Here is a 27,523-nt window from a genome sequence, read left to right as displayed (position 1 = left end):
CAAATTTGATGAAATTCCCTCAAGGCGTTCGGATACATCACGTTCACGAGAATGGGCATAGGTTCACTGTCTGGAGGTGGACCGCACAGATGAATACATAACAATAAAAAAGAAAACAATGTTCCTTGAATGAAACCTCTTTATTTATGCAAACTAACCGGACATCCAATTAAATTCACTTAAAATTTACCAAGTACAAGATTGCTTTAAGGTAACAATAGCCTACTTATAATTTACAGGTGACAGGGTTTGTGCACTTCAGATAGAAACAAAAAAAATACTATTCAGTATTTAACATGACTTCATTAGATTAGTGGAGGGCATTTACTTGTCCTACAACAGCAGATGTTATTTAATGATTATTTATGCACAAACTTAAAAATCTCCCCCTTCCCCCTCCCCCTCCCGCAATCATGAAGAGTTGAGGCAGGTGTTGTCATTAAGCCTTGGTGGGCACAACCGTCTGTGATGCCTGCTGGCTCTGTTGTAGCTGCTGGATCTTCACGTTCATCACTTCAATCACAGCTGCAAAGACACAATGTGCAAAGTAAATACGTGTGTAACATGTGAGCTTATGGTTGACTGTCTTAATAATTAAATACAGAATATTTTCCACTAAAAACTTCTTAGACTTAACCATGTTTTGTTGTAGCAAATATTAGTAAATTCATTTTGTACTGTAAAATATTATCTGTGTAAAGGTAATAACTTTAAAGTAAATACTTTTTGAGTGAAAGTCTATGGAAATTAAGTGAGTATAACTTTGTAATAATTTAATTTACAAACCCTTATGCAAATAACTAGTATTTATTTCTTTTAAAATATGCTTTGGACTTGCCTTGTCATATCCATTATCTAATAAGCTAAATATAAAGCGAGGAATGTCCGTCTGTGTGTTATTCGCATTTCTCGAGAACCCTCATCCAATCTACTTCACACTACTTTGAAATTATAACACAAATAATGTTACCGCCAGACTACCAACTAATACACCTCTTTGGAAATTACCTCCACTGAGCGTATTTCACTGTGTGTTTTTCAGGGGTGAATTTAGCGATTTGGGGCCCCAAGGGCAAACGCCGTCTTGCTTTACTTTTCACCCTCTCTCTAACTGGGAATGTTGGTATTGGCAGTGGCAAAAGCAGTACTCAAAAATGTTTCTAAAGTAAAACTATTAACTATTAATAGTAAAGCTATTATTACTACCACTGTGTAAAAGTCCTGCATTCAAATGTTTACAAGTAAAGAGTGAAAGAGAGGCATTATCAGCACAATGTACTTAAATTTACTCAACATCTGTTCAAGTTTGAGCTTTCAATTCTAACATGATGCTGGATAGTTTAATAATAATAATCCATCGTAGTTTAAATGTTATATTTTGTGGAATGTAAGCAGCAACATTTCTCTGTCAGGGGGATGTAGTACTACAGCGTTTACAGCGTAAGTAATATACAGTTCAGTTGCATAATTTTTAACTGCTTTGGGGGCCTTTTGTATGATATTTCAGAGTACAATGAGTTAGAATAGTAACATAAATCAATAGTTTTCATAAACATCATATTAAATCTTTAGCTGTTTGGGGCCCTTTTACTTGGGGCCCCAGGCAGTTGCCTACATTAAAATATCTGGCTTTGAAATAGAAAAATGTGATGACATTTTGTGAAATAATAAGGAGGAAATAGAAGAGATATCTATAAAAAAAAATGGAGCTTACCTTGTTTCATGGCATGCTTTTCCTGAAGAGCTGGCTGAATTTTCTCTATCTGCTTTGTGAGGAAGTCTATTTTGCGTTTGAAGAAAGCCTTTGAGTCATCCACGTTCTATGGAGACAGACAAATACAGAGTATAAATAAAAATGTACATAAGAATGTTTTAAATTATTTGAGTAAGTTATAAGATTATATATGGACTTTCAAAATGCAAATATATTTGCCTTTTCAACATAGTATCCTGTCCCCACATCCACTAAGACATTTTCCACGTCATTTAATGTTCCAGGGACGTACATCTGAGAAGAAGATATGTTAAGGACAAGTACGCATGTCAACTTCATTCAAAGCATGTCACACAAAACAGCAAAACATGAGATGCTGGTTGTTCCACTGTAAATGAAGGATACAGAGCTGGTAAGTGGCACGAGCAATTCCTTTCCTGTGTGAGAGAGGAGAGAAAGGGGAAAAAATTAGCCTAACAAACAATCAACTTCAGCTGCAGATTCACAGATGTACGGGACGAGCAATATAAAGCAAGCATATTTGCTATATTTGGCATAAAACGCATTTTACTTACCTTTGTTGTTTTTGTTCAGGACGTTCATACTATCTTTTGCTTCAACATATTTCGTCTGGACAACTTTGAGCTGACCTATTGAAGACGTCAAGAACTCAATCTCCTGCAAAACATTAAAATACACAAAACAACTCACGTTAAGAGAGTCAATACACAAAACAACCCACGTTAGAGTCAATACACAAAGTGACCCACGTTAAGAGAGTCAACACACAAAACAACCCACGTTAGAGTTAATACACAAAACAACTCACGTTAAGAGAGTCAATACACAAAGCAACCCACGTTAAGAGTCAATATACAAAGTGACCCACGTTAAGAGAGTCAACACACAAAACAACCCACGTTAGAGTCAATACACAAAACAACTCACGTTAAGAGAGTCAATACACAAAACAACCCACGTTAAGAGAGTCAATACACAAAACAACTCACGTTAAGAGAGTCAATATACAAAACAACTCACGTTAAGAGAGTCAATACACAAAGTGACCCACGTTAAGAGTCAACACACAAAACAACCCACGTTAGAGTCAATACACGAAACAACTCACGTTAAGAGAGTCAATACACAAAACAACCCACGTTAGAGTCAATACACGAAACAACCCACGTTAATAGAATCAATACACAAAACAACCCACGTTAGAGTCAATACACAAAACAACTCACGTTAAGAGAATCAATACACAAAACAACCCACGTTAATAGAATCAATACACAAAACAACCCACGTTAGAGTCAATACATAAAACAACCCACGTTAATAGAATCAATACACAAAACAACCCACGTTAGAGTCAATACATAAAACAACCCACGTTAATAGAATCAATACACAAAACAACCCACGTTAGAGTCAATACACAAAACAACTCACGTTAAGAGAATCAATACACAAAACAACCCACGTTAGAGTCAATACACAAAACAACTCACGTTAAGAGAATCAATACACAAAACAACCCACGTTAATAGAATCAATACACAAAACAACCCACGTTAATAGAATCAATACACAAAACAACTCACGTTAGAGAGTCAATACACAAAACAACCCATGTTAGCCATACACAGAGCGACCACACCTCTCAGCTGTCAGCATCCAACATGAATACAGTCCTCAACTAAGCGAACTGATTTACCAGAACAGAATAACAAAAAACTAACATTTGAAAGCATGTTTACTGCTGTAGAAATGCGTGAAACGAGGAGAGACCTATAAGGTGAACATGTGATGATGTCACACACCAGCCTGACTGGATGTTTAATCACCGTTAGCTTCAGATGTGCTAACGTTAGCTCGCTGCCATACCTTCCCGTTTTCATTCAGATAATCGCCCTCATAAGGTCGATAAACAAGAACACAGTCACCATTGAGATATACTTAACTTGTTTGTTTGATATTACCTGATCTAGCTGTGTTTTCAGTCCCTCTAGTTGAGGCAGAGAGAGGTCTGTGAGGTTCACCGCCATGTTGGAAGCGAGATGCCAAGAGGACTATAAATGACTGTTTCCGGGTTGTAGCCAATCAGAGGCCGAGTAGGGCGGGGCCGTGCCTTCACTTCCGGGTCATGGAGGTGGGCGGGCTTTAATCTGAAGCACCGCCCCCCTGTGGACAAGACACGAGATGCATCATGGTTTAACTAAAATGCACTTAACCCAGGGGTCAGCAACCTGAGGCTCCGGAGCCACATGCGGCTTTTTAGCCCCTCTCCAGTGGCTCCCTGTGGATTTATAAAAAAAGAAATTAGTGGAAATTAATAACTGTTTTTTTGTTTACATTTTCAATTAGGGGCCACATTGAGGAAAAGTCTAAGTATATAGTATATAAGTCTAATGCAGTGACGGCCAAAGTGCAAATGTACGACAGAGTATTAGGGCCACATTGAGGTGAAAGAAAATCGGACATTTCGAGAATAAAGTCATAATATTACGAGAAAAAAGTCGGAATATTATGAGATCATAATATAAAGTAGTAATTTTACGTGTTATTTTCTTTTTTTCTCGTGGAGTTATGACTTTATTCTCGTAATATTACGACTTTTTTTAACGTAAAATTCTGACTTCTTTCTCGTAAACTTCTGACTTTATTCTCGTAAACGTCTGACTTTTTTTCTCATAAAGTTATGACTTTATTCTCGTAATATGACTTTTTTTCTCGTAAAGTTATGACTTTATTCTTGTAATATTACGACTTCTTTTCTCGTAAAGTTATGACTTTATTCTCGTACCATTACGACTTTTTTCTCGTTATATTATGACTTTATTCTGGAAATCTCAGATGTTTTTTCCCTTAATGTGACCCTAATACTCCGTAGTACATTTGCAGTTTGGCCCTCACTGTATTAGACTTATATACTATATACTTAGACTATAAACTGTGTTCCCTTCATTACAATGCTCAAATGTTTTGCGGCTCCAGACAGATTTTTTTCATTATTATTTTTGCCTAAAATGGCTCTTTGATAGTAAAGGTTGCTGACCCCTGGCTTAAACTAATTTAACGGTTCTAAATGCTACTAATATTACCTCACTGCATGCATACCACTCATAAAATAAACATTCATGCATAAATGTCATATTATACGTAAGATTAGGGATCACAATATTCAGTCATTTGAACAATTTAAATTCATTTTCCATTTATGTGCGAATGAAGTATGTAAAAATAATATTGTTCTTTTTGACTGCATTTTTACCAAATCAATAAAATGAACAAAAAAAAAACTTCATTCGTCTATCATTTTCACAATACCCCGAAATGTCATTGTCGATTGTCAATTGCATTTTCATTTTTCAGCTGCTACCTAAACTTGAAAATGAAAATTCAGTCATCCCCATTTAATGTCCAATTTACACTGTACAAAAGCACTGACACATTGCAAATTAGTCTTATTTCATATGAGCCAAAATTATAATACAATTCAAATTCAAAAGGTCAGAATGCATTTTTCAAGTTCAGGTGAGAGAGTCAATTTCACATTAAATTTTCTATATCATTATAAACAAATAAGTGAAATGACAATGATTTTATACTTTAACTTTGGCAAGATGTTGTGCCAAATATAAACCTTTGTTTTTCTAATTTTGTCAAAACATTATGTAAATTCAACTTAAACTTTGAACATGAAATGACCAAATATTAATATTGGTAGCTCTGATATTCCTCTGTATTTGTGCTCTGGGACCCTTGAAAGCACTCTCAAAATGACAGCCGACACTCATGAGCTCTGAATCAAATGCTTCTAGAGGTAACTCTGTACAGTAGGGCTGCTACTAACGATTAATCGATTAGTTGTTTGGTCTGTAAAAAGTCAGAAATGGGGAAAAATGTTGATCAGTGTTTCCCAAAGCCCAAGAAGACCTCCTCAAATGTCTTGTTTTGTCCACAACTCAAAGATATTCAGTTTACTGTCATAGAGGAGTAAAGAAACCAGAAAATATTCACATTCAAGAAGCTGGAATCAGAGACATTTTCTTTTCATTTCTTGGAAAAATACTCAAACCAATTAACCAAAATAGTCTGCAATTAATTTAATAGTTTACAACTAATCGATTAATCGTTGCAGCTCTACAATACCGGTTAAAAACAACGAGAAATTCAGTTTAAATTCTTTAAACATTAAAGGGACTATTTGTAACTTTCAGAAATGCTTCTTAACAGCGACACCTGTGGCCGTGAAATCAACGAAAGTCAGCGTCGGGCTCGCGCTTGCTCGCTCTAAATATACCTGAACGAGCATCGCTCAAAACAGTGAGGCGACACAAGTCAGCTAAAACCACAATATCACTCTATATTTCAGCTGCTTGGCAGTAATGTTAGCTGACCAGACGGAGGTCTCTCCATGAACATGATTTAGATCTGATCCTAGTGTTGGCTTTTCCTGCCTAAGTGCAGGCTGATGCAGCGGAGCTCTGCAGCGAGTCTCCTCTGCTCTCTCCGCCCGCAGCCGGAGAGAGCAGAGGAGACACCGGCACCCGGTCGGTAACGAGAATCCTACGTAAATCTCTGTAGAGCTCTGTCACTTCACAAGACACGGAAAACCTCTGTTGGTCTGGAGGAGCTGCAGCAGTTATTTCTGCACAAACATCCCCTGTACATTCACTAGATATTCTCAGAGCTAAACTAACTCTTCTGCAGTGTGGAGTGAGCGCGCGTTCACGTCTAGAGGTGGAGCGAGCTGAGCTGTCTGAGTGAAGGCGAGCAGGCAGAGGAGGAGGGTACAGCGGCTACACGCAAACGCGCATATGCGAGCGCGCATGTGTGACGACCCGCTACATTTATGCGCGTACAAAGTTACAAATAGTCCCTTTAACATCCATAAAGAATTATAGCTACAGCTTTTAGCTGTAATGAGAATACAATGTCGTAATGAAATATAAATTAGTATTGTAAGAACAAGATCTAACTTGTTCCTACAGTAAATTGATTTTGTTCCAAATGATAGTAACTTGTTTACATTTAATTTTTCTAGAAGATAATACTGTAAATACAGTTTTTCAGGCTTTCCCCAACTCTTCACATAAATGTGAATAATTACAAAGTAATTTCCCCAACGCAGACACCGACTGTATGCAAGAACACATTTATTCAAAAACTGTTGTTCAATCAACACATTAAAAGTGGTTTCAAACACTTCATAAAGAATTATCAAGATATTTAAAATCATTCACACTATAGTAACATTGGTTTAAAAATGGAAGCATTGGTTTAAATAAGAGAAAATGCATTAATTTAATCTTGCCAAAACAAAAGAATTAAACTTTAAGTTAAAGTCATGTCCTCCAGCTTGTGCGCTGAAACAACATTTAGATACTGTATAGATTGTTTACATCCTGTTTTTAGTAGAGTTTACTACTGCAGGTGAACTGGTAAGCCGTAGACCACCGGTGCTGCTCCTATGAGGTGTTTCATGTGTGTGGCCTGACGTGCTGGGCCCATATGATCCAGGAGGGAAGCTCCAGACCCGCCAGAAAACCAGGACTCCAACAAGACTTTGGTGAAGCGATCAATATCGCGATCTGTTACATCCCACAGGTTTCCCAAATAAAAGGGGCTAAGGAGAAAAAAAATATAGAAATGTATTAATAGGACAGAATTAAGTGATCCATATTCAACAGACAGTAAAGACAGATATCTCACCAGCCTGCTATGAGGTAGTTGAGAAGGATGCCTTGTCCTTCCTGATCCCCGCGCACGGCCAGAGCGGCACTACTGCAACCGAAGATCAGAGATGCTGCTCTCATCCGCCGTTTCAGGACTGCCTGGCCGTCGATGAATCGAGCGCCTGCACCGTGACCCACGAAACTAAAGCATCCCGGGGTGAGAGGGAGACGGACAGAGAGGGTATTAAGTAAAACGGTTCATCAAACCAGAGAGCTTAGAACCCTAACCCTCATACAACAAATCTTGTATAATTACATTTACAAAACTGAATTTATTGATTTGTTTTCTTAAAACCACACACTGTAATAGTATTTGTTAAATGTTATCCTCTTCAGTATACTTTACAATATCTATTTGAAGACTATTTCTGTGTGACATCTATCAGACGAGGATCTGTTTCATTAGATTAATCTGCCAACTCAATTAAACCGTGAAATTAATCGTTTGATCAATAAAATGTCATAAAAAATGAATGTCTCAATATCAAATTATCACTGTATAATATTCATGGCCAAAAGAATTCACGATAAAGATATTATCGCAATATCTATAGAAAAAAAAAGAAGCTATTAGTCAAATTCATCTTTAACTTTGTTTATTGTGTGTATTTATTTATTTATTTATTTTTTAAAATTACACTCAAAATAGGAGTGTAGGGACGTGGAGAGAGTCTTTGAACGTAACTTTATATAAAATTATCTAAGAGGCGCTGGATTATTTACACATTATCATCATGTGTGTATTATTAACATGATATCAATATTTCATTTTTAAATATCACAGTTATCTAACTGTAACTATTATTTCCTCTCCCTATCAGGATACTTCAGATCACAAACTCACATGTATAGATCTTTGGTAGCAACAGCTTCTTCTAGCTGACCCGAGTCAGGAGCAACTCCACACACACCGTCCCAATCCAGTTGACTGTAACGAGAATGGTAACATAGTAAATGGGAAGAAAACAGACCAGTAACAGGAAGACAGAGACAAATCAAATGGTTTAAACTGTCACGAGTATTGGTCTCACCTGCTAAACATCTTCTTGAATTGTTCTTGAGAGTTACTTAAATTGGCATCAGGGTCCACCACATAAAACACCTTCCTAGAATCCACACCTTGGTTCAGGACGGACTGAGAGTCAGTCTAAAAGGGAAGATTTAAAAAACAATATCCATAACCACCACAGACTAAATTACATCTGCACCACAGGCAATATTGGCACAGTAAGGCTTTGCTTATTCTTGTGCGAGGCACTGTGGCACAGGCCTCCACAGATGGCCCACGAGCTACGAGCACGTATAAAGGTGTTTATGCTCAACACGTTGTTCTTTGCAGTATTCTCTGAAACGCCAGAGGGCATACAAACATACAAACAAATTATTCTGTGAAGAAGCAAGAAGTCAACGAGTGTTACCGGCAATACGTGATATTTTTCAGATTACCTGCCTCATGGACTTCTGTCAGGATATAGTGACCGTTGTATTAAAGTACCTTTTTTTTTTTTTAAATCATATTTGCTCCATGTCTACCCACTGCAGCTTTAATGGAGATTAATCTTACCTCTTTCTGAATGCTCAGTCCAATGAGTGAGTGCAGAGAAGGCATCCGGCTGACAGAGTGAGAACTTAAGATGGAGGTGCTCTCCCACGGCAGCTTCTGAAGGTACTGCAAAGGAAACCGGACAGGAGACGATACAGCTACATTTTAGCATCATCCTACCTCACAAAGGACGTATTGTAACAGTGCGTTTGGAGGTCTTTTCTCTCCCAAAAAGCCCCTCTGTGTACAAATCAGACTATAGCAAAATTCAGTATTTAAAAAAAAAAAAGGTACAGGATGATGAAATCAACCTTGTCCAGGATGAGAACCACATGACCACGGGGCTCGTCTCTGCCAGCGAGCCGGGACACAGCTGTATGGAGAAGCTGGTCACACTCTGCGTCCCACTGTGGAGAAACTCCCAGAGCAAATCTCTTAAGGTCTTCTTGGGAGAGCACAGGAGAGGCAGACAGCACCGCCTGAAACACAAAAGTTAAAGGTGTTAGTAGTTGACAAGACAGAATGAAAGGTCATACGCTAATGCTAAAGGTCCATGGATCTAAAACAACAACAACACACACCTGCAACATTTCCTGACTGACTGTCACTCCCTTTGCAGACAAGGACTCGCAAAGTTGCTGGGCCTGTTTGGAGAGCTTAGGATCCAATGATGGGGGTAGAAGAAGGCTCCTCCAGCATCCCAGCAAGTCCTCCATCGCCTTCAACAGTCGCTGAAACAAAGATAGGAGGTTGTTGAGACAAAAACATTTTGCTTCTGTGTCCTGTTTTCTTGGTCTACATGTCTGAGTGGAAGTGTATGACTTTAAGTGAAACTGTGTGAATAAAGCAGGCATTGTGAAGCCCTCTGAGACTCCCCAGCAGCCCTCTTGCTCTTCACCACTTACCCCAACTCGAGAGTCGAGCGCCCCGCGGCTCTGCCACCACTTGGCTTTCTCATTCACGGAGCTTATAAGCTTCTGCTCCACCTGAACACCATCAATCTCCTGAACCAGCCAACTGATGGGGTGCTGCACAACACAGAGAGACAAAGACAGAGGCAAAGCTATAATCTGGGATGTTAATGATGAACCAAAATTAAAAATTTACAATTTTTTTTAAGACACAACTTGTGATTTCTAGGCTGTAGCAGGCTCAGTACCAACCATGTCATACTAGCTTGTCGCAAAGGAGGCTAAAAAACGCTCCAAACTTGTGCTAAATTTTAGCGAGGAAAAACTGTCATTGCCATTTTCAAAGGGGTCCCTTGACCTCTGACTTCAAGATATGTGAATGAAAATGGGTTCTATGGGTACCCACGAGTCTCCCCTTTACAGTCATGCCCACTTTATGACAATCTCATGCAGTTTTGGGGCAAGTCATAGTCTAGTCAGCACACTGACAGCTGTTGTTGCCTGTTGGGCTGCAGTTTGCCATGTTATGATTTGAGCATATTTTTGATGCTAAATGCAGTACCTGTGAGGGTTTCTGGACAATATTTGTCATAGTTTTGTATTGTTAATTGATTTCCAATAACAAATATAAACATACATTTGCATAAAGCAGCATATTTATCCTCTCCCATGTTGATAAGAGTATTGAATACTTGACAAATCTCCCTTTCAGGTACATTTTGAACAGATAAAAATAATTTAAAAAATGTGCGGTTAATCAAAATGAACTATTTTAATCAGTTGACAGCCCTAATTTAAACCCCTTGTTTTAATAAAAAGCTGTTTATTTGAATTCAATTCAACTACAGCTGCAGTAAATATTTAGCTTTCAGCTAGGCTACTTGTTTAAAGATGGGAGTGAAAGCATAGCAAGATTTTGAAGTCACTTGTGTCACCATATTGCTACAGCCGTAAGCATTTACAATATAACTGTCCGGTTTCAGATTGTGGCAACCATTCTACTTATACCATAATTCATCGTCCTCACCTGTAGTTTAGAGGTGGGGGTGAGAACAGTGACGGGGGCAGATCCCTTCTCAAGACGTGTCAGTATGATGCTGTCACCCATCTCTCCAGGTTTCACTCCAAGCACAGACATCACACACACCGTCACCCCTGTACAGGAGAGAGAAGGGAAATATCACTTAAGCACAATGCAGTTCACATTCTGCTTTTGCTTAGCTTATCAAGCCAGAAAGCATCCAGTAATCTGAATTAAATCTGGTTATGGACAAGACAAAAAAAGTGCAGACTCACTGAGTTAGGCCCCACCAAGGGTGCTTTCACACCTGACCTGTCTGAGTCGGTTAAAACAGACTCCGGAGAGGTCCGTTTGCCCGGTTAGTACGGTTCGTTTGGGCTGGTGTGAAAGCTGTCAATGGAACTCTGGTGCGAACCAGACATCCAAGCGGACACTGGTGCGGTTCGTTTATAGTGTGAAAGCAAACGAACCAACCAGAGGTTTTTATCATCGTAAAATGTAATTTTAGCACGACTTCAAAAGCTGCTAATAAATCTATCTGCCGATCGTGAAATCTGTTCAGGAAGTGATCTTATTGATCTTTATTTAAGGCCATGTATAAGCACACCAGAGCAGGTATTGTCCCTGATTCATAGATCAAAAGCTGTTAAAACTGCTGTGCCTGTTTCTGACTCTGTGTACTTTGTCAGTTCATTAAGTCCATTAAAAATGTGTGACTAACAACAACCCCACAGTAATACGCCCTTCATTACTGTACAAGATGTCTCATGTTCGTGTACTCCCCGACGTTTGCACCAGTCATCTGGGACCCTGCAAAGGGGCGTTTGTAGCCTACAGTCCTGTCTCTACCCGTTAGTCATTATTCATAACGTGAGGTCGATTGGCAGCCTAATAATAATAATGATAATGCTTAGAATCAGTTATTTCCTCGTGAGCTCTTTGTGACACCAAAGAACATAAATATACACATCAGAAGCATTAAAGTGCTGCATAAACACCTGGCACCGGAGTTTGATTTCCCCTCGTGGGATCTGATGATGCAGGAAGACAATCGACACTATTTAATATTTCACCTGGGGGAAGCTGTTGAATTTGTTGGAGAAACTCCTGACAGTGGCTCTTGGGGAAAGTCGAGGAGTCAGCAGTTGGGAAGGAGAAGATGTTCTCCAGCTGCGACAGCCTCTGTTCGGTAGAGCTCCTGGACTCGTTCAGACTGAGCTCATCCAGACTCAGAGCATCTATCTTGTCTGCTAGCTCATTGGACGCCTTTCTCAACTTCCTGTTAGAATGATGACACATCAAAGTAACGTGAATTAAAAAGTGTTTGGTAAGCGGGAAATCATGACTTCGACACTATACATAAAAGACATGTGCTTACTTAAGACAACTGGCTAAATGCCTGATTGTGTGATGACGATTTGTGATGCCCAAGGAGTGGGCGTGCAGCATTGCTGTAGTTACGGGGTCCTGCTGTCCCCGGGTCAAGGCCAAAAGAGCACAGAGAGTTGTGTAGATGGCTGGGGAGGGGAAGTGCTGGAGGGCCAACCATGCTGAGCGGAGCAACGACTCAACATCCTCCAGAGAGAGATTGTCTGAGAAAAGAAAAAGATAAATTACAAAAACTGGATAAAGAGCTAAGAACGATAAAGGCTACCGTTACGATTTCAAAAAGGTGTTTATATCTGTATTTGGTTAACAGTTTAGGTATCATAGCCCTTATTATACATTATAAGGTGCATTTCTACATCACAATGCTATAAATAAAGTTTATGTTGTTACTGTTTTAAAAATAGATTTTAGTGTCATGTTTCCCTCTTCTCATACCAGGGTTATTATAGTAAACTAAAACTGAAACTAAGCAGTGAAAAATATTAGTGAAAACTAAATCAAAGCTATACTCTTTAAGAAAAACTAAATGAAACAATACTGCCTGGGTAAAAAAAACGAATAAAAATGAACATAAATTCATATCAGTTGTTTAGCTTTATCACAACCGAAAGAAGGAGGCAGCATGAATATCCGTCAATTCGTGACATTGAACCACAGAAATTGAACAGACGACCTTCCAGCAGATGGCGCTATGCCACAATTGCTTCACGTAGAACACTAAAGTAGCGCAAAGATTAAACATTAAACCTTATGGGCATTCCTACACAGTTCACCAATCATGTATTTTGTATGTATATGTAGCTACATACTTTCTGAGACACTATAGCTGGCCCTAACAAAAACAAAATAAAACTAAATATATAAAAACTAAAAGTAAAGCTTTCTGAAAAACTGAAACTAAACTAAAATGAAATGGAAAAGTCAAAACTAAAATAAAATAAAAACTAATTGAAAATTCAAAACTATTATAACCTTGCACATACATTAGAAATTACTGTAGATTATTTTCTTGCTCAATATTTTCAGTAATATCACCGTTCAGATTGTGAGTTACACTCCAATGAAAGGACACATCATAGCATAAAGATACAGAGTCATAATGCAGACCAGCTGCAGCAGTGCGGAGCCTCACCTGGCCTGGTGTCTGGATGAGAGAAGTGGGTGTGTGGACCTTCTCTCAGGTGACCTCTGCTCCTCAGTTCAGAAATGGCATTTCTCTCCAAATCACAACACCTATCCCTCCGCAAAACCTCGAAATCGATGTCTAGACAAAATCAAGAAAGAGATTTTTTCTTTTGGTGCAAGGAAAAAAATAATTCCAGCATTGGCGATATTTATATATACATGCAAATGTTAGACTCAGTATATCATGCTGCGATACGATTTCTCTCAGATTCAAGTTTCCCTACACATCTTTGCAGTTTGCATGATAAAGTTGGTTTGTCTTCCTTTTAAAAGGAACTGTATGTGCTTTTTATTTTACACACAAAAACATGTTTTAATTGTTTTTATTGCCAATGTGTGATCAGGTTGTAACGTAACCTAAAAAATTAGACCTTCTGCGACTTTCTAGGTTTCCTCTATCAGCTTGTAGACTGCTTTTAATGTGAAGAATGACATGACACAATGTTAACTCTGGAGCGAGTGATGTTATCGACTCCGGCCCAGGAGACCAAGACTTCGGTGTCTCCCCTGTTTCTTCTGACCACTGTCGGGAGGCTGATGCAGGAAAAGTCAACACTAGGAGGGACCTTCGTTTGGTAAGCTAACATTAGTAGCTTCTCCAAGTATGTGAAATATATAGTGATATTGTGGTTTTAAATGGCTAATGTTGCTAACGGTAATCAACATGATTCCTGTCAACCATATTCAGTCTCGTGTGTGTCAGTAGTGCGAGCACAACTGTGAGCAACAGGACGCTGACTGTCGTTGACTTAACAGCCACAAGTGTCACTGTTAACAAGCAATGTCTGATTCTTACAGAGTCCCTTTAAATTTTGAGTTTCAAGGGTACCAACACTAAATGACATGTTTCAATATGTAATATGGTGTGACGGATGGTATAAACTAAACTTATCATAGTACATGTTAATTCTGTGCAAAAGCCAAGTAAGTACAATATTTCCTGATTAATGGGGAGTTTAACCAGGTGTACAAAATACACACCAATATCTTTACTTGAAGCAGGATTGTCTTCAGCCTCAGTGTCAGATGCCCTCAGCTCCTCAACGCTTATGTCCAGAACTTGAGTAGCTTCCTCCTCGATGGTCCTCATCTTGTCAGGCTCCGCCACTGAATCTGCCTCTGACCTAGACAGCCCCCTTCTGGGTCTTCCTCTTCTAGTTGAGGCAGGCTGACAGACCAAAGCTTCGTCATCCTCAGAAGAAGTCGTCCGAGGCATTGCGGTGGTTTTCTTACCCCTGGCCTGCCTCTTGGGTGGGACCTTCTCTGCAGGTGGATCTGGGGCTGCTTTACTGTTCTGGGCAGCTCTTCTTGTGGTGGTTCGCTTTTTAGGGACTTCTGATTTTTTGGGGGGCTCTGCCTCGGTGTTGGCTTCCGTGTCACTCTCATCGCTGAACTCCATCTGTAGTAAAATATAAGAGACTTTTTTATTTATTTATTTATTTATTTTTTAACAAAAACTAGGGCTGTCAAAGTTAATTCAAATAACGCAAATTTGTTTTAACGCCATACATTTCTTTAGCGCATTAATGCAATCAATTTTCGGAGGGTGTAGTGGGCTCAGTTTTAAAGCTAGAGCAAGCAAGCATATTTGTCCATTCCCATGTTGATAGAAGTATTAAGTACTTGACAAATCTCCCTTTAAGATACAGGGAGAGAGATTTGAACAGATAAACTACTTTGATTAGATGCCTACCTTGAAGCGTGACTTCCTTGTGCATCTGGGGGCAGCAGGCACACGTTGGGTTTTGTTTTGAACTGGCGACGAATCTTCATACACATGAAACTGTACCTGTAGCTTAGAGGCAGTCCTCGGTGCTTTCTGCACTGATGAAGGGGCTTTCGCCTTCTGAACAGGAGTACAGGCCAAAGTGGGTACCACTGTGTTAAAGTCAAAAGAGTCACGCTCCCTAACAGATGGCTCAGGCTTTACCCTTACTGGTGTCATGGGAACCAGTCCCTTTCCTTTGGTTGAGGAGCTTGTCACTTGAATCCTGGGCTTGACAAACTTCACCTTCATGGCCTCCTTTGTTTTGTCAGGAATATCTGGGTTTTTAATGGACTCTTTGGGCTTGTTAAGCGAGGATGAGGGAAGCACAGCTTTCTGTTCTGATTTCAGCTCTTTAGGTGCATTCCAAGTCCAAGCATTTGAGAAGAGCTCCTCTGGGATGCAGCCCTTTTTCGCAGCCAAAGTAACCAATGACACAATGGCTTTGGTTGCCATTAGGCCTGCTCTCACAGGTCTTAGCTCAGGAGAGGGTGTGGAATCAACAAATGCCAAGCCAGCTTCCAGTACTTTCCATATACCACAGACCTTGTTATACCTTGGTTCCAGCCCAGACAGGGCCATGCGAAGGTACACACGGCCCACCACGTCCTGCATCAGGGAGGGCTTAGAGGAGCTTTTGGAAGGGCCACAGGGAGGTAAGAGTTTAGCCAATTTTGCCCCAACTTTAGCAGCAACACTCTTACAGCGAGCTAATGTTGCAGATTGAAGTTTCAAACTGATTTTGGCTTCATTGGGATCCAGCTGGAGTACCAGATCAGCCTGTGTGGCTGCCCAGCGAGCAGTGACGCGGCCCAGACAGGGCTCAGCGCAGCAGGGGCAGTGGCAGTCAGATTCATGCGCCAGGGAGGAGAGCCAACGGCGAGGCGGGGCTTTGAGAGGTGGGGAGCTGGTCAGATCACTCACTACAGGTTCTTTGCCAATCCACCTAGTGCTCAGGATGTCCTTAAGATCATCATCCAAGGCAGGAAGGGGTGACTGAGATTTCTGCACCGGGCGACCTTTCCTAGGTTTGATTTTCACTTCAGCCTTCTGCACCTGATCAGAAAAATCTGAAGAAAAGAAGTAAAAATAAGTCCATTTAGTAGTTCAAGGAAAGTGACATGTTACTACATTACATTAGACAATAGTCCTAACTAAGGCTGTCAATCAAATAAAATAGTTAATTGCGATTAATCGCAATTGATCACACATTTTTTATCTGTTCAAAATGTACCTTAAAAAGGGAGATTTGTCAATTATTTAATACTCTTATCAACATGGGAGTAGACACATATGCTTGCTTTATGCAAATTTGGGTATATATTTATTATTGGAAATCAGTTAACACAAAATAATGACAAATACTGTCCAGAAACCCTCACAGGTACTGCATTTACCATAAAAAAATATGCTCAAATCATAACATGGTAAACTCAAACCCAACAACAGTCAAAATCGCAAATTTCGTTAAAGAACTTTGTGGCGTTAAAACGAATTTGCATTAATGCATAAACTTTGACAGCCCTAGTTCTAACGCATATAAAAAAGAATAATAACTAAATAAGTGTTTGAGTACAATTTACTTTGAATTAACATGAACAACCCAATTTTTAAAATGCAATAACACAATGTGATCAACTCAGTCAAACAATAGTACTGAACCAATGTCCAGCCTTATTTGAACTGGTGGAGGTGTGTATTTAACCGACCTGTACAGAGCTCCAGAAGGTTTCTGACTTTGTCCAAATCAATTCTGCTTTCCTCTCTCTCCCCTAGCATCAGCTCCAACTCTGCTTTCATCACCAGGAGCTCAGCACATCTAAAACAATGAGCAAAGAAAAGAGTGATGTGACCACATTAACTCTTATGTATTGTGCTGCATATCTATATTGCGCTGTGTTCTAAGCCTATTATAAGTACAGAAATTACTCAGCATGTACTAAGCTTGCAAAAATATTAAAAACACCTTTAGATATAAAATAGTCCAGCAACACCACCACAAAGTACACACTATTAGAGAAGAATCAGCACCTCTAAAACCTAGATCTATAATAAGCCTCTTATAATTGGGATTTATTACAGTGCTGTTGTATTGGATTGCAGTGGACTGTACAGGAGGGGTATAGGATGAACGATAACTCAGCATAAAACATTTAGTGTTTTTTAATCAATACGCAGGAGACCTATACTGTATCGACTGTATTTTACCGGTTCAAAGTGGCCCCAGTAAAATCTTCAGGTCCAATAAACATGCTTAAACACTACGTTAAGCTCAACAGCAGCACTAAACATAAAAAGGAGGAACAGGTTTAGCATCATACACTACAGAAAAAAAAATATTTAAATGTCTTATTGATAACATTTTTATGTAGATAAATAGTGAAACAAAAAAAATACCCAAAGAGCTTCTGGAAAAAAAAGTATGGCTTTTCCTAAAAATATTGTGATTATAAATTAACCGTTTAAAAAATGTTGATAGTAAAAGACGTTGGTATCACGTAGTATCACTGGGTCGTTAGCAATCAAGTTGCCAGTTAGTGTGGAATGCTGATATTGCTATTCATCACTTGACATGTCTGTCTGTGTAAGTCTCACTCCACTCGACCATAAAATATGCAACGAACTGGCAACCACTTGTTGTAAAGTGAATGCAATAGAGATGCGAAGTCCTGCCCCTTCCGGTGGAGCACCATGGGACTGGATTTCGGGAAAAAATATGTCCAGTAGTCAACGGCCGGACAAATTATTTTTTGATCCCGTTTGAACTGCACCATGAATCACACACAAGATGTTTGTCAATTTAAAATATAATTTTCCAAGTCAAGAAAGTCGCAGCTTGTTGTAAAACTGTTGAAATATCAGACTGTGAAAATACATAATTAGAAAGACTACACACCCAAAAGTCGCGTAAGTGACATCTCTCTCGCTGAAGCTACAATGCCTGTGTGTTTCGTACTAGGATGAACTCACACCAGCAACTGATCTGACTCGTTCTTTCTCCTCCCGGCTTATAAAAAGACCAGAAGTCAGGAGTCGCTGGATAATCAGGTAAGATAACATTTAATTTGTGCGTGGAACATAGCTAAGTTAGCTAGCTAGCTAGCTAATGTTGGAGATGTATAGTGTACGAGAAAAGAGATGTAGTTCACCGAGTGGTTTCACATAAAGCTAAATGATACGACAAACATACTACAAACTTTCTTGACTTGCAAAATTATCTTTTAAATTGACAAACATCACATGTGTGATTCATGGTGCAATTCATATGGGATCAAAAAAATATTTGTCTCTTGCCATTGACTATAGTACATATTTTTTTCTGAATTAAGGTCCCACGGGGTCCACCAGAAGGGGAGGGACGAGGGAAGGAGAGTGCGACATCTAGTGGCTGAATGTTGAATGTCAATAGCACGTTTAAGAATGGCCCGTATAAGCTGATAATATCAGGACACAAAGCTATCTTTTGGACCCTGCTTCACTATTTACATTTGAATCCACTACCATGCACATGTACGTACTGGCTGAGTGCCTGCAGCTTGATGGCCAGTTTGAGAGCTTCTAGACATTGGAGCCTGGCATCATTGACGGCCCCACAGCTGCCCCTCACAGCCACCAGTTTCATAGTGCACTTCAACAGCTCTGAGAGTAGCTGCCACTTCAGCACCAAGTTATCTCCTGCTCGTAGATCAAAAGGAGAGAATTAACATGGCAGACAGCACTAAAAGAGACATCAGTAAAAGGTATTGGCAGCTTTTCCTTGTATTGTCAGTCCATGTGTGGGACAAACGTACCTTGGTTGATGAAGCGCATGTCTGAGCTGCTGCCGTTAGACATGTACATGCCCTTCCCCACTAAAGTGACCAGCAGGCTGCAGAGAAGCTTCAGACTTTCATACAGGGCAGTGTCCGCGTTATTTAGACCTGAGACACAATCATAGATTAGATCCGTACTCAGTTAAAGCTGCAAACCTCTCCTCTACATTCTCATGATGCAAAATTAAAAACCATCTGGTTATATTAAGTGTAGCAAATGCTTTAGCTAACCGTGCTGTGTGATGTGGTTTCGCTGTGCTTGTGGCAGTGCAGCCGTGTCCAAACTCAGATAGGAGCTGCAGGTCTGTAGCATCCGAGCATGCAGCAGGTACCAGCTCTTTGACTGCCTCCGCTTGTTCACTTCTTTAAGCACCTCACACAGATAAGGTACTCCACGATCCACCTGACATATGGCCGAACAGGAAAGGGGTGATTTGATAGAATCACCTAACAATAACAATGCAAGAACTACTGCTAGCAGACAGGTTACCTACCTGTCCTGTGCTGTAGCAGTACTGAGCTTTCAACAGGATGGCCAGCATAGAGAGAGAAGAAGGTCCATCAGTAGTGGGAACAGAGGTAAGACACTTTTCTGCTTGCTCTAGCTGGGCCTAGAAAAATAGCACAATAAACAAAGTGAGATAAAGTACATAAAACATAGTATGTTTGCTATGAATAATTATTACAAACTGCATTACCAAAGCCAGTTCAGGGGAGCCCATATCCAGGAGGAGGCTGGCTGATTGACAGAGGGAGCTGGCACATCCGTGGTCATCCCCAAGTTGACGTGAAAGTCCAATCGCAAGTTGGTAAGCTTCCAAAGCCTTTAGAGGCTACACAAGAGAATGAAATTTGAAAAATACACAGATGCTACCAGCTCAGGATCTCCCTATGTAGATATAAACGTCTCATTCTAAGCTACCGAAAACGGTAAAGTGTGATTATACACTAGAGAAACATACTTATTAATATCCATTTCTGCCAATAGATCCCCCTAATAGTTACACACTGGTCCTTTACAGCATTATTGTTTCTTGCATTGTTGTACCCCCATCTAGAGAAAACCTCAGGGAGAATTTGGTCAACTTAACTTTAAAATTCTCTTTACAAACGGAGACAAACTTGTAAACGCACATCTCTGATTCCTATAATGCTTCATGAGTTGTGTGAGGTTACTTATTTAATAGAAGCTCAAGAGAGACATAAAAACAACCAAAGAGACCCCCCAGAATGACGTTGACCAAATTCTGTGTCGTTACCTTTCCTTTGAGGTTAAAGAGAGCCGCAGTCACAGCGATGGAGCTACAGGTCTGTTTGGGGTTTCTGACAGAAGGCAGGACTCGACTCTGCAGAAGAGCGGACCACTCATCCAGTGCTCTTTCCAAAGGCTTGCACAACTCTTAAAAGGGATTAAAAAATAATTTCTATTAATCTCTCACAAAGGCAGAGATGCGTTCTGAAGCAGAACAACAGATTATGGTACAAGTATTAACCATCATATCATATTGGTGTCTACAGTAGGATGATTAAGGATATGAAAAAAGGCCTCCTACCGTTCTCTGCAGCCAGGTTGAAATGCAAGCCTTCATAGACCTGGATGCTGTCTTGTGACTTCTTTTTGTCTTCATAATCAAAATCATTGGTTTCTATGGGATCGGCCACGCACACCGTCTGCTCACGCAACTCGCGCATTTTTTTGTCCCTGTCAATGGTCTGACCAAAAACACACAAGCCTCATTAGTTAATCACAACAAGACATTTCAGTTGATGAATTAAACTAAGGCCCGGTTCAGATCTGACATTAACATGCGTCTTGGGAGATCCAATCACATCTGTTCACACCTGGCATTAGAACGCGTCTCCACATGAGTCTTGAGTGACCACTTGTGATCGGATCTCACTTCCCCGCTCTTTATGCAAATAAACACGTAGTAAACCACACGGCTAATACAGCAGACGCTGTGACGTAATATTACAGAAATGTCAGTAGTGATATCCTACATATTCCTGAATTTGGGTACATTTACATACATTAACAAGTACAAGGTTAATGTCTACCGATGGTCCCCGGGGACCTCCGTGCTGCCGCCACCGCCACCTTTGCCAGGCAACACCGGCGTACAGCGCTTCAGAGAGCCGGCGATGAGAGCGAGTGGTATCAGCTCTGTGCAGAGCACCAAAAAAAAAACCCACAGACACATCACCAACTAACAGTGCACAGAAGCCGTTTTGCTTCTATTCACATGAGGGGCGCAGAGACCCGCGGATCCAAGTGGGATGTCAGTTGAGTAGGCGGTCCTTAATGTGGCCCAGGACACATTCGCGTACACACTGCTAAAAGAATGTGGCCATATGTGGCCCAGACCACATCTGAATGTGGTCTGAGTGATTGGATCTCAATGTATCCTCAATGCGTCTTGAGTGCGTTCACACCTGTACTTAGAGCTGTCAACTTGTGATCCGATCACTGAGGACACATGTTAATACCAGGTCTGAACGGGGCCTTAGATTTAAATACAGATAATAGTTGATTGCCAGCTATACAGTCCAATATCAATTCTTACAGTAGTTAAGAAAAAAACTTGACCATGAATACTACCATACTGTTACTAATTTCAGTTGCACTCATTCTCATTTTTTGACAGAAAAATAAATTCTAAACATGGACTGTTTAATTAAAACAGTAGTTCCTGATATCCTGACAGATTCGATAGAGCTCACCATCTGAAGGTTCTTCTCAAGAGTGCAGATGTAGTGCCAAAGTAAAGCATGGGCCTTGTCATCCTTCAGCCTTTCAGCATTTTCTGGAATCTCTGGTTCTTCTTCAAGAAGCCGCAAAGCTTCATGGGTAAAATCAACTGCCGTGCTGTGCAGTTACAAATGAACATAATGAACATTGAGACAGAAGGCTGCTGGCCGTGTTAGCCCAGCGGGGCTCCTGAGCACACAATTTGGTCCCCACACAACAGAGTATTTATATTTATCATTAGAAATGATGTAAATAAAAGCTCCTACCAGTCAGTCTGTTCACTGAAATCCTGGAAACACACAACTTGGGCCATTTCACAGAGGTAGACAGCACGCAGATGGGTGTGGGAGCTGTCCTCGTGGCAGATGTCCAACAGATCACAGAGTGTGTTGTAACGCTCCTGGGCCGTGTCTCCTGCCACCTCCTTATAGGCGCGCAACTCTTCCTCCAAAAGGCAAAGCATTACTCGCTCGTCTGGGACGTCAGGACCAAAACCATCATGTAATGTCCTGTTTCAGGATGGGACAAGTTTCCTTTCCATTAATATTCCATGAAATACGTTCTCTGAGAACTTAAACGTTGTCACAAACATGCCTTTATTAGAATAACTGTACCTGAGACGGATGTCCTCCTCAGAGTTGCGGGCAGCGTCAGTCTTTGTTTTCACCCACAGAGAGACCGGCTCAGCGATATGAGTGGTGATATTATCCCCCAGAGCTTTCAGCCACAGGATCACCCAGTCCAGTGCTCGCTCCAGTTGTCCAGCCCGCCGAGACGTCTGCACAGCCAGCATGAAAGGTCGGCTCATCTAGGTAGTCAAAAGCCATGTTAATACTACAGATGAGTGTAAAAATGAACATATATATATATTAACACATTATTCCCCAGGATCATTTAGGTTTGCTCCTATCTAACACAAAGTAATCTGTATACCAACAACCAAACCCATTCTAGACAAAGACATGATATATACAGTATGTGTATTTATTAAGACACTTAAAGAGCTTACCCTATCGACGGAGAGCGAGGCGGGACAATTCTTGCATAGATCCCTGCAGAGGATCTCTACTAGTGTGAATGCCTGGTCATAGAGGTGCTTGTTGTAAAATCCACAAGCTAAGTTGCTCACAGCGATCACTGTAAGACACACGGTAATCATAAAAATCAACAAAATGTCATACAATATAACAATAAAATATTATATATTGCAATTTAAGAAAGCATTTCAGAACCACTCAAGAGAACTGACAACATAAATAATCACCCGCTTTGACGAGAAGGTTTTCACTTGACAGTTTACGCAGTTCAGTCGTCATCTGTCCAGCTGTGGCCTGGCAGTACAGCAGCACTCGGTCCAGTGTGTCGCTGTTCTCCAGCTGAGAGCAACAAATCACAATCATTACCAAAACCTAAATCAGAGTACAATTAGAACTGCAGCAATACGTTGTAACTGTGTGACTTATCAGTATTAATAATCTGTGTTCCATTATGTATAGTTCTGCCTCTTCTTAAGCGAGTGTGATTAAGGAAATGTAATCTGCTTTTAATGTTGCTCTCTGACTCCTAAAACTATCAGTAGCTGAAACCTCCAATCATAGGGACAAATTAGGTCAACATTCCCAGAACCCTCTCCGTTTTTAGTGAAAGTGCTTTTAAAATGTTCTGACCCTCATCTTGGTGTGAGCTAGAGACACATTACATTATTTTATAAGCATGCAAGATTATAAAAACAGGATTACAGATTATTGGAGCATGGAATGAAAATTCTTTGGTTGATGAAACTTGCTGTTTGTTTTAAGTCTCTTTTATGTGAAACTTTTTATCTTGTATTTTTTATTTAGTTATTTGACAATACAAGCAGGCAATGTTACACTTATTTAAAGTGCAACCGATGCAATGTATATAGAACTTCCAGCTGCAGCTAATTTGCAGACCATGTCTCTGATTAGGCTTTTAAGAAAAATGAAATACTTTAAATAACTTTTTGTTTTTTTAGTTTGTTATTTGTGTTTTTATGTTGTTCTTGTGTGAAACTTTTATGCTGCCATCTTTGCCAGGACCCCCTTGGAAATGAGATTCAAAATCTCAATGGGATTATGGCTAAATAAAGATTAAATAAAAAAAATAAGTTAAGTTTTAATTTTCAGTTTTGTTACCATCATCATCATAATAATGAAATTGGATATTAGACAAGCAGCCTCACCTGTGATGCGAGCATGCTCTCATAAGCAAATCCGAAGCCTTGGTAAATACTGAAGCAAAGGGCTTGTTGCAGTCTGCTGACCTCAGCCTGGCATAACGACTTCTGTAAATAAAACAGACAACAGGATAGTAATCTGTATACATTCTCAAGAAAAGTAAATGTAACCTCTGTATGCCTTTTTAATGGCAATTGATTTAAAAAAAAAAAAAAACAACAACGATTTCCCTGCTTTTTTTTCTAGCACACACACACAAACAGAAATGAGCTAATTTCCTCGTCAGTAAGTACACTCACCTTCTTCAGCGTCTTTACTATCCGTTCTTGGTGCTCCTCACAAAAAGAAAACCAAGCCAGCAGCACAGGTCCGCTTAATCCCTTGCTGTTGCCACTTTCGACAGCCCACACCACCAGTCCACAACCTTCCAGGACTGCATGAGCTTCTCTGTCCCCCAGGTCAGCTGGGAGAGACCTCAAGGCCCTGGCACACTCCGTCAAAGCCTGGACACTCTCCCTGCCAGCCTTCATTGTATAATGAATCTTTACTGCCCATCTGCCGAGCACTGCAGCTGTACACTGACGATCAGCACAGTCTCTGACTTTGCTCTCAATGTCATTCAAGAAGGTGGAGGCCAGATCATAGAGGCTAGCCTTACAAAGCACTTTCACTATAATCAGCGCTATTTCAGAAAGCGTACATAGACTTGATGTCTCAGTAGACTGCTTGGACCCGTCTCCCTCACAGCCTCGACCGCCAGTCCAGCACTTGTTGAAAAGTGTGTGCATTTCCTGGAGAAGAAAGGAAGCATCGTCCTTGGTCACTGCTTCACAGCAACTCTCAAATTCAGCGACGGCATCCTCTGTGTATATGGGGGCTTTGGAGAAAGAGGGGGTTGCACTTTCTGTAACCAACAACAGGAGGAAGCTCAGAGCTTGCATCTGGCAGTGGAGTTTGTCACGGGGATTCAGGATTTTCCGGTCTTTGGTAGCAGATAGTCCGTTCCAGAGCACCGAGAAGCAGCTCCGCACAAGAACACAGTAGTCCTCAGCCTATGGAGCATACAACAGTGGTAACCTTGTTAATGCTGGTGTTACACCGAAATCTGTGGCCGCAGAGAGCCAGCAACACAAGGTCAGCATTTCTAACAGCTGTTATCAGAAAATGTGACCACACTGCACCTGTAGAATAAACGGAGGCAAACATGTGACAGAAAACACACAAAACTAAATTGTTATAAAAAACAAAAATGTATTTTAATATTTTTCCTTGAAAGATATATTCACAAAACTGTAAAAGAAAAGTAAAAGATAGGTACAGCGGGGTCACATTTAAATGGTGACCTTGTGGGATGCTGGCTCTCTGCGGTCACAGATTTCGGTGTAACACTGGCACTGAAAAAAAGCGATCCTGTAGCGCAGATGTGGAACATACAACACGTGTAAATTAACTAAAATAGAAAGTGATACATACCTGTTGGGCTGGGGTAAGCCTGCTGTAAAGCAACCCTGCTACATGGCTACATAGACTGTGAGCTTCTAGGGAGCTTAGCTTCTTGACAATATGGAAAATGATCTTTTCCATGTACAGCGGACTGCTCTGAGCAACAAGTGCTGCAGAGATATCATAGCCCTGGAGGGATAGCTCCACCAGCTGGATCAACTGGCTGACATGGTCAAAACCAGGGGATCCAACTCCAAGTTGATGGTTACAGGCTCTGATGACCCTGTCACACAGCGTGCGACCCTGAAGGCCTGATGGACCCTTCACATATTTCTGCAAAATATAAATAAAAACAAGACAGGTTTATATTCTATATTATTATTATTATTATTATTATTATTATTAGGGTGAGTTGCTCTAATGTGGGACACCTAAGCTCCAGTGGGTATAGGTCTTTCTCAAACATCTCAAATGTCCAATCATAGATTAGGGTGGAGCAATCATCACACTGGAAGCACCCTGTGTGATGATCACCCAAAAGGTCAATGACATCGTGTTTAGACAAACTTAATGTTAAGGGAATACATTTCTTATAAATAAAACAACCATGCTAGTTTTTAAATCAGGATATGTTTATTCAACAAATAATATTATAATATGGTGTAAACATACTCTATATTTGTTATTTCAATCAAATTTTTGTCCCACTTCAGGAAACATGGTTTCGACAAGTGGGACAGCATAAATTGTGCAATAACAATGGTTAATTATACGGTTTTAGTCTTCTAATGCATTATTTGTTTAACTTTTGTTGTATTTTTAAAATTATGTTAGTTTAGATCTTTCTTCCTTTTTTGTTATTGTTTTTTTCTCCTGGGGTTGGGAGGAGGTCCTTTGTATAAGCCTGTGGCTTATTGACCTCTCCTGTCACATTTCTTGACATTTTCATTGACTGGATTTTGTGCAGTTTTATATATGTGTAAATAAAAAAAATAAAAAAATATTTAAGGTGAAGTGCAAATTATATTCCATAATAGGAGATGGCTGCATCTCTGTTAAAATTGAGTTGAGTTATGTTTTTTTTCTGCAGGTGGTTGTTTTTATGCCTGTGCATTATAGGTTAATCAATAATTATCCATATCATAATGTCCCACATTAGACTAATTCACCCTATTTTATACACCAAAAACATGCCTCATTATTCCAACACAGCAAATACAACAGGGCTAATGTTAAGGTATTTATTCCTGCCTTAATGTTGTTTTTAAAGCAAGTTCTCTTAAAATAATAACCTGTCACGTCACTAGGAATATGAGTGGTTAATGTTGTTAATATTATGATTAAACTAACCTCTAGTTCTTGAAGTAAAAGCTGCGTCTCTTTCACAGAAGAAGTCCTCTTGATGTATTCGTCCACTTTCAGACACTTCATGTCTTCAGCTGTAAAACAAAAACACGTTATGAAGTGAAGTTAGTAAATTAACTTCCATAAAGCCGCTTAGCTTAGCTTAGCTTAGCTTAGCTTAGCTTAGCTGACGTTAGCGTGAACGTTAACCACAACATGACGCTGTTCAACCAACGTTAACGTTTACTAACCTAAACCAAGAGAGTAAACTGTGACTTACTTCAAGCAGGAGACTTTTGTAGCGATACTTTTCTTCAGAGCAGATACAAAGTAGCCTTGTTGTCCATAATAACTCAGTTAGACTGAAGTACAGTTGCGTAAGTTTAAAGATTCAAATCCTCAACTATAAACTGCTGCAGCCCCGCGCACTGTTTTTGAAAGGTGTCTGCTATCCAATCCGACAGCACTTCCGATTTTTACCCGGAAACGCAAGGACTTATGGGTAACGTAGTTTTATGATCATGCTCAAACTGCTGGCACCAATGAGTTGTCAAACCATTATATAATAAACGTTTTAAGCTTTTCTGTGAAGAAGAAGAAACAATTTGACATTTGTTTTTATACCAAAATATTTTCAGTGGATGCTGAACATTATTTAAAGGCTCCATATCGTGCTCATTTTCAGGTTCATACTTATATTTTGTG

At 40.0% G+C, this 27,523-nt stretch overlaps 2 protein-coding genes across 3 annotated transcripts; both read right to left on the bottom strand.

The window, feature by feature from the left end:
- Window positions 1-121: 121 nt before the first annotated feature.
- pfdn5 (prefoldin 5) lies at window positions 122-21,576 on the bottom strand. 2 transcript variants are annotated; one of them, XM_037776568.1, is made up of 7 exons: window positions 21,572-21,576; window positions 3,700-3,789; window positions 2,290-2,392; window positions 2,120-2,151; window positions 1,934-2,008; window positions 1,715-1,820; window positions 122-525 (listed from the first exon to the last, which is right to left on the bottom strand). In XM_037776568.1, the coding sequence occupies exons 2-7, from the start codon at window positions 3,763-3,765 to the stop codon at window positions 440-442; spliced, it is 468 nt and encodes a 155-aa protein (XP_037632496.1). In that variant the 5' UTR covers window positions 3,766-3,789; window positions 21,572-21,576; the 3' UTR covers window positions 122-439. The 2 variants fall into 2 exon arrangements, with proteins under 2 accessions (XP_037632496.1, XP_037632489.1); XM_037776561.1 differs by lacking the exon at window positions 21,572-21,576 and having other exon boundaries at window positions 3,700-3,839.
- On the bottom strand, window positions 6,862-27,263 carry espl1 (extra spindle pole bodies like 1, separase). The gene is made up of 32 exons (XM_037776559.1): window positions 27,099-27,263; window positions 26,825-26,913; window positions 25,505-25,807; window positions 24,331-25,083; window positions 24,037-24,138; window positions 23,098-23,209; window positions 22,843-22,970; window positions 22,448-22,641; window positions 22,100-22,342; window positions 21,806-21,950; window positions 20,638-20,797; window positions 20,344-20,483; window positions 19,783-19,917; window positions 19,579-19,695; window positions 19,316-19,487; window positions 19,064-19,192; window positions 18,791-18,947; window positions 16,982-17,091; window positions 15,201-16,342; window positions 14,489-14,906; window positions 13,455-13,586; window positions 12,312-12,525; window positions 12,007-12,212; window positions 10,940-11,067; window positions 9,907-10,029; window positions 9,583-9,732; window positions 9,313-9,480; window positions 9,023-9,127; window positions 8,490-8,605; window positions 8,303-8,386; window positions 7,436-7,600; window positions 6,862-7,349 (listed from the first exon to the last, which is right to left on the bottom strand). Exons 2-32 carry the CDS (start codon window positions 26,903-26,905, stop codon window positions 7,148-7,150), a joined length of 6,534 nt encoding a protein of 2,177 aa, XP_037632487.1. The 5' UTR covers window positions 26,906-26,913; window positions 27,099-27,263; the 3' UTR covers window positions 6,862-7,147.
- Window positions 27,264-27,523: the final 260 nt, after the last annotated feature.

Source organism: Sebastes umbrosus, chromosome 1 (genome assembly GCF_015220745.1).
Source record: "Sebastes umbrosus isolate fSebUmb1 chromosome 1, fSebUmb1.pri, whole genome shotgun sequence".
In the NCBI taxonomy this organism is placed as follows: Eukaryota; Metazoa; Chordata; class Actinopteri; order Perciformes; family Sebastidae; genus Sebastes; species Sebastes umbrosus.
The sequence above is the reverse complement of the archived record's forward strand: the minus strand, read 5'-3'. Positions and strand labels throughout refer to the sequence as shown.